Source organism: Puma concolor, chromosome D1 (genome assembly GCF_028749965.1).
Source record: "Puma concolor isolate L17-30 chromosome D1, mPumCon1.1.hap2, whole genome shotgun sequence".
NCBI classification, from domain to species: domain Eukaryota; kingdom Metazoa; phylum Chordata; class Mammalia; order Carnivora; family Felidae; genus Puma; species Puma concolor.
The window spans coordinates 96,767,630-96,779,934 of record NC_141676.1 but is presented as its reverse complement, the minus strand read 5'-3'; the positions used below and the strand labels follow the sequence as shown (position 1 = coordinate 96,779,934).

Below are 12,305 nucleotides of genomic sequence, written 5' to 3'. Positions count from 1 at the left end.
TAGCAGCCAAATGCAATTCGAGAACCACAAGCCTTTGAAGTCCTCCCAGCAAAGGCCGGTTTTCTAGTCTGGGATAATGACATGCCATGATTGCTGTCTTTGTTGTATCTTTTCAGTAGAGAAGCAATTATAGGCCCCAATTTAACAGAATAGACATTACGCAGCTTATGATGCTCAAAATGCAATTTCATTTGATCATTTTCTCGATTTGATTGGTATTAATAGAATGGTTCACAAAAAAAAAAAAAAAGCTAGCAGAGGTTGTGTCCCACTCCACTTTCAAAGAGATAACGTAGAAAGAAGCATGCTTTACTCGCTCGGAGTCTCTCGCTGGGGTGATTCAGACACGGAGTCCACCGAAACAGCGTGTGGATGGAAATATCACGCAGCCCACATTCTCTGGGGAAGGCAGCGTAGGGCAATGCATTTCTAATTTGTAAATTCTTTACCAGAGGCTGTGTAGGGGATCCCATTACTGGTCGTCAAACCATCGATATCACCAGTGAAAAACGGAGTTAACGAAACCCAGTCCCCTTCCCAGAAGTCCAGGGAATCAAACATCCTAGTGGAGGCTCTAGGAGATCAACCCAACTTTTTCTCCCAGGCTCCAGATAACGTTTTTGTCCAAGACGTCGCTCATTTGAGGTTGGAGAAAGGATTATTTCCTTGCCTGCTTAGGCAGCCTATTTAGACTCTTAATTTTTTTCATGTTTATTTGTTTTTGAAGGAGAGACAGAACATGAGCTGGGGAGGGGCAGAGAGAGAGAGGGAGACACGGAATCGGAAGCAGGTTCCCGGCTCTGAGCTGTCAGCACAGAGCCCCACGCGGGGCTGGAACTCAAGAACTGTGAGATCATGACCTGAGCCGAAGTCGGACACTTAACCGACTGAGCCACCCAGGCGCCAACCCCCCCCCCAACTTTTTTTTTCTTTTAAACTCTGTTGGCCTTCATTTCTCCTCCAGGAAAGAGATGATTTTACTTTTAAATGAGTGGTGTTTCCTTTTAACATCATGGTAACAAGGGATGGAAACCTTTACAGTAAGAGGAGCAAAAGCTGTAAAACCCTAATGCTTGTATAATCCCCTTGTGTTTCTTGAACCGGTGCCGTGAGAGGGATGGAGACATGGGCATCATGACACAGTGGTTCCTGACCTTGGGTGGCAGCATTCATATTTCTTAACTACCTCAGTGCAAGTTACACTGTTTCGTGGTGTTGGGAAGCTTCCCTTTCGCGGAGTAGGTAATCCTTCAAAATCTGATCAGTCCCATTTGTAATCAGAAAAATCCCCATGATCCAACGGCACAAGTCGCTCCGTGTATTTGCCAGGATGGTTCGAGCATCAAGAAGTTTTGTTTTCATTTTTCCCCATTTTCAGATCAATCTCTGAGTACCTACACTTCCACACCATCAATTTGCCGTATCTCCGTATGCGACTACAGTAACCATGACAGGTGTGCCTTCAGGTAGAGAGAAGATTTCACTTAAAATAAACGTTGTCTTTCTTGGGGCCAGAGAAGCCACAGGGAGTGGTGAGAAATGAGGTTATCTTTTTTTTTTTTTTTTTTAAGTTTACTTATTTTGAGAGAGAGAGCGCGAGTGAGAGCAGGGGAGAGGGGCCAAGGGAGAGGGGGAAAGGGGGAGAGGGGGAAGGAGAGAGGGAGGGAGGGAGGGAGGGGGAGAGAGAGAGGGAGAGAGAGAGAGAGAGGGAGAGAGAGAGAAAGAGGGAGAGAGAGAGAGAGAGGGAGGGAGAGAGAGAGAGAGAGGGAGAGAGAGAGAGAGAGATCCAGGCAGGCTGCACACTGTCAGCACAGAGCCCAACCCTGGGCTAGAACTCGCGAACCGTGAGATCACGACCTGAACCAAAATCAAGAGTTGGACGCTTAACCGACTGAGCCACAAAGGCGCCCTGAGGAATGAGGTTATCTTCACTGTCAGACGCTGGCTTATTAATATGTAACAAATATTTCCCCCTCTTCCCTGTATTGACTCTGCATGTATGCGGAGTACGGAGCAGCAGGAGAATTGGAACACGTGAACGCACACGACGGACCCTAAACCCCATGCTTCTTCCAGCATTCCACGGCTCGCTGCTCGTCACGCTACGCAGCCCACCGGGGACAATTTAATAAAACAAGATCCAAAACCTAAATTTGAAAGTTATATGGGGTGCCTGGGTGGCGCAGTCGGTTAAGCGTCCGACTTCAGCCAGGTCACGATCTCGCGGTCCGTGAGTTCAAGCCCCGCGTCGGGCTCTGGGCTGATGGCTCAGAGCCTGGAGCCTGTTTCCGATTCTGTGTCTCCCTCTCTCTCTGCCCCTCCCCCGTTCATGCTCTGTCTCTCTCTGTCCCAAAAATAAATAAACATTGAAAAAAAAAAAAAAAAGAAAGTTATATCAGTTTCGAAAGGGCAAGCTCAACATTGACGAGCCATCAGGCACGGTGGCGAAAGGAACCCAAGCTGGGTAACCTGTCCCGGGACGAATGGCAAAGAAATCTCGCCACCGCGCCCGTGAATAAGAGGAGGTTTAGCAAAGGCATCACAGTCAGCTTCTATTATTTGAGGCCATCGTCTGAACGAGCCAAACAGTCTCATTTTGTTTGACTTACTCCATTATTTCAGAAGGAAGCAGGCTAGAAATTACAGGAAGATGTATTTCTGCTCTCATAGGAAGAAATTTTATAGCAATTTCTATAAAATTTGGCTCAGTGATGCGACAGTATGTTCACCATCCACGAAACAGGGATTAAGAGAGCGAGTGTTTTACTCCATGGGATGGTCGAGAGGACCAGGTCTCCTACAGAAAAAAAGGAATATTCTCAAGCCACCTTATGCCTTCTCCCCTCCTTAGTCCACAGAAGGTCTTTAAACCTACAGTGACACAGACGGGAGTGTATTTATTTTGAGAGGGAGGGAGGGAGTGTGCACATGTGCACACACATGAGCAGGAGAGAAGAGCAGAGCGGGGAGAGGGAAGGGGAGAGAATCCCAAGCAGGCTGCACACTCAGGACGGAGCCCGACCCAGGGATCGATTCCAGGACCCTGGGATCATGACCTGAGCTGAAATCAAGAGTTGGATGCTCAGGGCACCTGGGTGGCTCCGTCGGTTAAGCGTCCGACTTCAGCTCGGGTCATGATCTCACGGTCCGTGAGTTCGAGCCCCGCATCGGGCCCTGTGCTGACAGCTCAGAGCCTGGAGCCTGTTTCAGATTCTGTGTCTCCCTCTCTCTCTGCCCCTCCCCTGTTCATGCTCTGTCTCTGTCTCAAAAATAAATAAACATTAAAAAAAAAAAGAGTTGGATGCTCAACCATCTGAGCTGCGCAGGCGCCCCCTGGGGCATGTGTCTAAATAGCAAATGGATGGTATAGAAGTACTATAGTTACACTGGATTACCTCTAGAATCTTTTACCAACATTAAGACTGTATCACTTCAGGGGCGCCTGATATCTTGTCATTCCAACATCTGACTAAAGTTGAGAACCTCACTCTCCATCATTCAAATTCACTAAGTGCCAACATTACAAATTCTGCAAGTCAAAGATGATATTGCTCTCTATGTTTTTACGTTTTTAATTTTTTTTTTAACGTTTATTCATTTTTGAGAGAGAGAGACAGAACATGGGCAGAGGAGGGGCAGAGAGACAGGGAGACACAGAATCTGAAGCAGGCTCTGGGCTCTGAGCTGTCAGCACAGAGCCCGACACGGGGCTCGAACCCACCAACCGTGACCCGAGCTGAAGTTGGACGCTCAACCGACTGAGCCACCCAGGCACCCCAAAGATGATATCTGTAATAAGTGAGTTACTTGAGCAAAATTGCAAAATATGAGGCTCTGGAATTAGACTGTTTGGTGCCTCTACTTACTAGCTGTTGATTCTGGGCAAGTTACTTAACCTCTCTGAGAGATGATAATCAGATCATCTGTTAATAGTTAATAGTTACATACCTGATATGGTAGTTAATAGTTACATACCTGATCAGCTTTAATATAACTGATAGAGGGGCGCCTGGGTGGCACAGTTGGTTAAGCGTCCGACTTCAGCCAGGTCACGATCTCGCGGTCCATGAGTTCGAGCCCCGTGTCGGGCTCTGGGCTGATGGCTCGGAGCCTGGAGCCTGTTTCTGATTCTGTGTCTCCCTCTCTCTCTGCCCCTCCCCCGTTCATGCTCTGTCTCTCTCTGTCCCAAAAATAAATTAAAAACGTTGAAAGAAATTAAAAAAAAAAAAAACATAACTGATAGAATATATGCTAAGTGCTTAGGACAGCTACTAGCACACCATGCACATCCAATGAATATTGTTATTTCTGTTGTTGTTGTCGCTATCTTCAAGTACAGCGTTATTTCACTACGTTAGTATCTCATTTGATATACTCGACATTTGTTGCTACATTCAGTTCAGGTAACTGTTCGAAAACTGGGTCCCCTGAGTATATATCGAACATTTAAAGCACAGGGTGACTGGGTGGCTCAGTCGGTTAAGCGTCCAACTCTTGATCTCGGCTCGGGCCATGATCTCACAGTTCGGGAGTTCGAGCCCCACATCAGGGTCTGTGCTGACAGTGCAGAGCCTGCTTGCGATTGTCTCTCCCTTCTCTCTCTGCCCCTATCACACTCTTGCTCTCTCTCTCAATAAATAACTTTTAAAAGTTTTTTAATAAAAAAAATAAATAGTAGTTTGACCTCAAAGCACCAATTCTCACATCGTGCCTACAGGAGGAAACGTTATTTATTCCCATTTTCCTTAGGAACAATCCAGGTCCCTGAAGACTGAGATAGATCCTTGAACCGAAAAGAAAACACAGCCCTTCAGGGTCTCTTTCTAGGTTACACGGATGAGCCTCGTGGCTCTAAGACTAAGAAGAAACTTGTTAACATGCTCTCTCTGTTTTACCCTCTTAGATCTCCTACTCCATCAGTGTAACTGACAAGACGTCCATTCAGAATGCCAAAGAGACTGAAAACGCTGCCATTGATCCTGTAGACAAATGGCATCAAAGAGCCCAACAGTTAAAGGTTACTTGCTAGACTGAATTTTAAATGGGTTTCAAGGGTTACTGCTAAATATCAATAATATCCACCACTGACTTCTTATTACTTACAGGTGTATTCTTTTTTTTTAATGTTTATTATTTTTGAGAAAGAGAGTGTGAGTGGGAGAGGCACAGAGAGGGAGACATAGGATCCAAAGCAGGCTCCAGGCTCTGAACTGTCAGATGCTTAACCGACTGAGCCACCCAGGCACCTCTATTTACAGGTCTATTCTTATGCCTGAGAATAGTTACCCACCATAGGTAAGACTGATTTGTGCCCAGATGGGCAGAATTGCAATTGCTGGGTCGTAGGGTAGTTCTATTTTTAGTTTTTTGAGGAACCTCCATACTGTTTTCCAGAGTGGCTGCACCAGCTTGCATTCCCATCATTTGTTTATTTTATTTTTTTGAGGTTTGTTTATTTTTTGGGGGGAGGGGGGCGGACAGAGGATCCAAAGAGGGCTCTGTGCTGACAGCAGAGAGCCCAATGTGGGGCTTGAACCCACCAACCACAAGATCATGACCTGAGCCAAAGTCAGACACTTAACCAACAGACAGAGCCACCCAGGCGGCCCAGAACTCATTTGTTTATAACCCACTCCTGAATGAAGATAAAGAGGAGCCAAGTATCTCAAGATGGTTAGACCTAACATGGCAGCAATACAGAGTGGCCCATGGGATGCTTCCAAAGGATTTGTTCATTTCAAAAGGATTTGTTAATTCCCTGCTGCATCCTACACACCAGTCAGGCGTTCAGCATACCAATGCTGCAGGCTGCCTTTCCTTTTCCTCTTCAACTACCCAAATCTAGTGCCTTCTTTCTGGATGGAAGACCATGGAACCCGAGACATGAACATCTCAAGAAAAAGACACCGGAAACAAGGTCCCGAGACAATTTATATTTATGTACCCTCACTTTAAAAATACTGACAACTGATGGTCGTCATAATCATTTTTTTCTTTTTTTGAATTTTTTTAAATGTTTCTTTTTTTGTGGGGGGGGGGGGACAGAGAGAGAGGGAGACACAGAATCCGAAGCAGGCTCCAGGCTCCCAGCTGTCAGCCCAGAGCCCGATGCGGGGCTCGAACCCACAAACAGCAAGATCATGACCTGAGCTGAAGTCGGATGCTTAACCAACTGAGCCACCCAGATGCCCCATCATCATTATTTTCTATGGAAGCATCCTACTTGTGCCTGAGGTCTCTACTTTAAACCAACTAATCCCTCTTCACTCTACCTTTCCACATAGGTCTTGTCCTGAATCATTCTGTGCGGTCCTGTGAACGTTCCTGGGTATTCCGAATCCCAATTCCGTTGTGTATCCAGAACTAGACCCAGTACTTTGCTGACTAGTCTGAGGAAGCACATTCCCAATAGCAGAAGATCCTTTCCCAGGCATGGAACAGGTCACCAATAGAAAGAAATGCAAAGTTCTCCAATTAAGTAAAGCTTCAAAAAAAAAAAAAAATGAAATAGGAGATTTGCTTTCTTGCCACTCTAAAATAACTCTTGGGGCTCCTGGGTGACTCAGTCATTTAAGCGTCTGACTCTTGACTTCAGCTCAGGTCATGAGCTCACAGATCCTGAGATCAAGCCCCAGATCAGGCTCCATGGTGACATCACGGAGCCTGCTTGGGATTCTCTCTCTGTCCCCCACCCCTACCCTCTCTCAAAAATAAACAAACTTAAAAAAAAATAAATAACTACTGGGACGCCTGGGTGGCTCAGTTGGTTAAGCATCCAGCTCTTGATTTTGGCTCATGATCTCATGGTTCAGGAGAGCTCTCTCCCAAAAAATAAACATTTAAAAAATAATGAAGTAACTCTTGACTTTCTAGGCAAAGGAAGGACAGGGTATGTAGGATCTTTGACTGGTTAATGTCAGGTTCCTTGTAATCACATCCTAAGTAACTTCCCACCTTTCCAAAGACCTATTATTTTGGTTTGGGCTCCAACACTGTCAAGACTTCTTGACGTCTTTTGTTCATCTGAACACAGAACCCTCCCTTCCTGATGCTATAAATTAGAGCCAGTTAATATGTGTGCTCTAAGTTTTCTTATCCGATGGAATTTCTAACCCAAGTTCGAAGTATTTGTGTTTCATTGTTAATAAACACAACAGACACTTCTCAACGTCAGAGCTGACCCTGGAGCCCAGGCACAACCCTTAGGACGCCAGGGTCGATCAGGGTCACTAAGGACAAGAACAGCTTTTGTTTTTTTTTAAATTTTTTTTTTTCAACGTTTATTTCTTTTTGGGACAGAGAGAGACAGAGCATGAACGGGGGAGGGGCAGAGACAGAGGGAGACACAGAATCGGAAACAGGCTCCAGGCTCTGAGCCGTCAGCCCAGAGCCCGACGCGGGGCTCGAACTCACGGACCGCGAGATCGTGACCTGGCTGAAGTCGGATGCTCAACCGACTGCGCCACCCAGGCGCCCCGAACAGCTTTTGTTTTAAAGCAGATGAACCTTTGGTTAAGACGACCATGCATCCTCCTCTCTGCTTATAGCATAGCAACAGGAAAGCCGCCAAAGAGAAACAGCCAGACGCTGCCTTTTGTGGGGTTGGGGGCAAACTACCCTTGGATGGCACGGTATGAACAAACGTTAATAACGAAGTGCGGATCTTACTAAGAAATCATCCTCCCAGCGTGAGGCACCAGGATTCCCCGACACAAACGCTGTTCCAATGGACAAGGGTGTGTGTGGGCCAGGGAACCCTAGTGCCATTAAGCCGTTATTCTGAGTGCATGTGGCATGGACCGGTTGTGAGTGTTGGTAACAAAAGAACCCCGTTGAGAGCAGGATAAAATAGAGGATTTCAGCGCTGATGGAGATTAAGTAGCCTGAGAATGGCTTTGTATATTACCTTGAGGGAACTCAGGTCTTGTGACCTAAAAAGTGACACCTGGCACCTCAATTGTAGGGAAATAAATCTTCAGTAAAACCACACAGCTCAAGTAGCCCGCTCACAAGGTGAGAGAAATCACAGCAAGCCCGTAAATGTCTTCCCTTCTGGGGACTGAAATGCCATCTCTGGGCACTTACGCTCACGTGAATAGCGGATTTAACACTCGAGACAATTGAAGTTTCCTCAAATGAGGAGTCCTCCGCCTTGTTGACAAAGCCCCCTATGAAGAGTACTACTGTAATCTGAATCGTCAGCAGCAAAGGTGGGACATGATTAAAACCAAGTGGTAACCCAAGATTTTGGGTCTGGGACCCCAGAGAAAGAACTCTTGGTAGCTTTCCCCCCCCCCCCTTTGTCGATGGGAATGAGGAGGGAGGGCTAGGATGGCAGCAGAAAGAATTCCTGTTCGCTTATTTTTCTAGCAACTAAAAGGCTGGACAAGTTTCTTTTTAATTGTTTGTTTATTTTGAGAGGGGAAGAGAGCCGGAGATAGAGTGTGAGCCAGGGAGGGGCAGAGAGAGAGAGGGACGATCCCAAGCAGGCTCCTCACTATCAGCACAGAGCCCCACGCAGGGCTCGATCTCACTCGCGACTGTGAGATCGTGACCTGAGCTGAAATCAAGAGTCAGACGCTTAACCGACCGGGCCACCCAGGCGCCCCAGAACAGATACTCTTCTATATGACACTATCAGCATCAATACATATTTAGAGATCACAGCAAAGGTGATTTTTCTTTTTTGCCTTCATAAACAGGGATGACAGCCATGAAAAGAGCCACCGTGTTTCATTAACACACTGATACGACTGTAAAATAGCCGTTTTCTTCTGGGTCCACTTTAAGGAAGGATGCTCTTGGATTATCTATTTGCAGAGCCTCTGTGCCCACATTTCTCCCGTGCGGCAACATGTACCACACGGAAGGAAAACTGTTTTTCTTTAATGTTTATTTTTGAGAGGGGATAGGCGGGGGGGCGGGGGGAGACACAGAATCCGAAGCAGGCTCCAGGCTCTGAGCGGTCAGCACCGAGCCCGATGCAGGGCTCAAACTCATGAACCACGAGATCATAACCTGAGCCGAAGTCAGATGCTTAACCAACTGAGCCACCCAGGTGCCCCTTTCTTAACTGAAATACAAAAAAAAAAAAAAAAAAAAAAGGAAGTTTTTCTTTTTTTCGAGTACCAAAGGTAAAAATGTAAAGTTTAGACGAGCTAATCAGAGCCTGGCCAATCCTCCGGAAAGCTCAAATTCTGAGGAGAACATAGTCTAAATTTCAGATAAGCCATTCTTACTTAAAAATCTGACAATGCAGGGGCGCCTGGGTGGCGCAGTCGGTTAAGCGTCCGACTTCAGCCAGGTCACTATCTCACGGTCCTTGAGTTCGAGCCCCGCGTCAGGCTCTGGGCTGATGGCTCGGAGCCTGGAGCCTGTTTCCGATTCTGTGTCTCCCTCTCTCTCTGCCCCTCGCCCATTCATGCTCTGTCTCTGTCTGTCCCATAAAAAAAAAAAAAAAAAAAAAAAGTTAAAAAAAAATAAAAATCTGACAATGAAAAGTAATATTGTATATTACTGTGTTAAATTTAACAGTCTCGACCTAATCATTATAAGGAGACTTCATTAGAAATAGAATGCCATTTATTATTACAGAGAACAGGATGTCCTAGTAATTCTACCAGAAACGTGAAAAAAAAGTTGAACTCGCTGCAATAATTTAATCATTATTCATAGCAAGCTTAAACAATTTGAGCAAAAAAAAAAAAAAAAAGGGTGTTCCCCCCCTCGAGTGATCCAGGTAACTTGGATTTTTCAATTAACATTGCATAGATACAGGCCATAGAGATTTTTTAGGTGTTCAGAAAGGAAAAAATATGGCACAGGTATATTCCACACTGATGCATATGGTCTTTACTATTTTTACTAAGCATTTAATCATTCTTTTCCAAAGGCCTCTTAACTCTGCTAGTTTTTCACAAAGTAATGAGTGCTTTATTCCTTGGAAAATATTTCTAAATGGCTTAGCACAATATAGTTACATAGTGTATCTATTATACCAGGAGTACATTTTGTTGTTACAAGACTTTGAAAAGCATAAAGACCTTTCTGAAATTGAAATATTTCCCCCAGATGTTTGATTGCCTAAGTACAGGCTATATTAAGGAACTGAAGCAAAACAACCCTTGTGGTTTCACAGATGTCCTATCACAGTGCAGCCTCCTTTATAATCCTCTGAATAAAATCTAATTTGTTTCATCTGGTGAAGAGGTCATTTCTAGCTTCTGACCCATATGAGTAGGAAGATCTGATCATCTAAATTGTATCTCCTATTAGATTTGTACCTGGTTGGTAAGCAGATCACTGATGTCCCTTCTGGTTAAGATGTTTAAAAATATCCGTCTTGGTTAGAATAAACTTGCATATTTCGGTACAGATTTGCACCTTCTTTGTAATGCAGCCCTGTAGAGGTAAAGCCCCTTTCCCTCCCCACCCTGCGGTGATACATCGTTTTACATTTGAAGTCAAAGACTAGTCGTGAATATAAAGCCCATTCTAAACTCTCTTCTTCTTTCTAGAAAATTCATAATCTGAAAGTGCCAAGAGGAATTACTCAATCACTCTCATATCCTGAAAGTAGGAAAGGTCCCCCCCTCCCCCATTCATAATCTCCTTTCGATTCTGTGGTCACTTTCCAGAAGTCTTAACTGGCAATTTGGAAAATACTAATATAAATTGTGAAGCATGCTGATCATTTAGCTTTACGTTAACCAAAGGTCTCTTTTTAGAATCACCAAGGACACTGGTCTCAATGTGAAAGTGCAAAATCAAACAACCTACTGAGACGTCAATCATCTGAAACCACCAACGGTCAGCAGCCTTCCAGAAAACCAGCCAAGCGCAGCATCCGGAAACAGCATCAACGCCAGCGTGGCCTGAAGTCTCTGGTGACTGAGGAGCTGGCTGTCTGTCAGGGAAACCAGAATAGCACTCCCAGACAGCAACCAAACGAGAATAAGCCCACTGATCCTTCAATAAAGCACGGAACAACTGTAATTATGAATGCCCCGAATGATGATTTACAAGACTCAAGTGCACTTAGGAGCCGGGATCCCAAAGTAACCTCCAACAAACTTGGCCCAGCACAGCAGGCTTCTGATAAGGCATCGTATAACAACTCTGCTGGACATCAGTCAGTGACGGATGTTGACCAACAAAGAGGACACGAAGGCCAAGAAGAGAAAAGACCGTCACATCAGCAGCCACACATCCACACTCTTTCCAATGTGGGCTTGAACCACCTAAACGAGCTTAGTAAGAGACAAGTGCCCCTGAGCCAGAAAGGCTCACTGTCTGTTCCTACAGTAAATGTTAATGGATCAACCACAAATAAGAAGCAACCCAAGCAGATTTACACAGAGACGAAATATAAGAACTTAGAAATATTATGGTAAGAATTCCCTTTTCCCAACTTTTTCCTAGAGGAGCTATGAGAGACCACTGGAGACAGGAGAAGGCGTGGGTCATGGGGACGGTCAAGGGAGAGGAAAACATCGCCTAGCAATGTCCTTGGCTCTGATTTCTGCCTCACATAGCCCACTTTCGAGGTATTTCTTTTCTTCTTCCCAGTCTCCTCTACTTTTCCCACTGTAGTTAAGCCAGAGGTTGGAGGGACGGGAGGAGAGAGAAGGACCCAATTTAAAAAAAAAAAAATCAGGGGCGCCTGGGTGGCGCAGTCGGTTAAGCGTCTGACTTCAGCCAGGTCACGATCTCGCGCTCCGTGAGTTCGAGCCCCGCGTCAGGCTCTGGGCTGATGGCTCGGAGCCTGGAGCCTGTTTCCGATTCTGTGTCTCCCTCTCTCTCTCTGCCCCTCCCCCGTTCACGCTCTCTCTCTGTCCCAAAAAAATAAAAACATTGTAAAAAAAAAAAAAAAATTAAAAAAAAAAATCAGTATATTTTGAGGGTTACAAGTAATGTTTGGTGGAAACGGTCTCCAACGTGGTTATCCTAAGCAAACATAGGTATGCCCCCAAATACCATCATTTACCAAAATGACAACAATAATCCAACAATAAGGAAACGTTTAGGTAAATGATGGTATTTAATGTCACGCAACCATTAAAAAGCTTTGGTTATAAAGAAACACTTCTATAGGGGCGCCTGGGTGGCTCAGACGGTTAAGGGTCCAACTTCGGCTCAGGTCATGATCTTGTAATTTGTGGGTTCGAGCCCCACCTCGGGCTCTGTGCTGACAGGTCGGAGCCTGGAGCCTGCTTCGGATTCTGTGTCTCCCTCTCTGTCTGCCCCTCCCCCCGCTCGTGCTCTTTCTCAAAAATAAACATTAAAAAAACCTATTTTAAAGAAAT

The 12,305-nt window shown here is 45.4% G+C and overlaps 1 protein-coding gene across 3 annotated transcripts in view; it reads left to right on the top strand.

The window, feature by feature from the left end:
* Nucleotides 1-12,305, top strand: part of JHY (junctional cadherin complex regulator) — a 63,262-nt gene that overhangs the window by 32,289 nt on the left and 18,668 nt on the right. For 2 of the 3 annotated variants that reach the window (XM_086678828.1, XM_086678829.1), the window contains 2 exons: nucleotides 4,904-5,017; nucleotides 10,728-11,389. In XM_086678828.1, the coding sequence (XP_086534954.1) occupies nucleotides 4,904-5,017; nucleotides 10,728-11,389 (776 nt within the window). The remainder of the gene's footprint in view (nucleotides 1-4,903; nucleotides 5,018-10,727; nucleotides 11,390-12,305) is intronic. The other variant, XM_086678830.1, reaches the window with a different exon arrangement.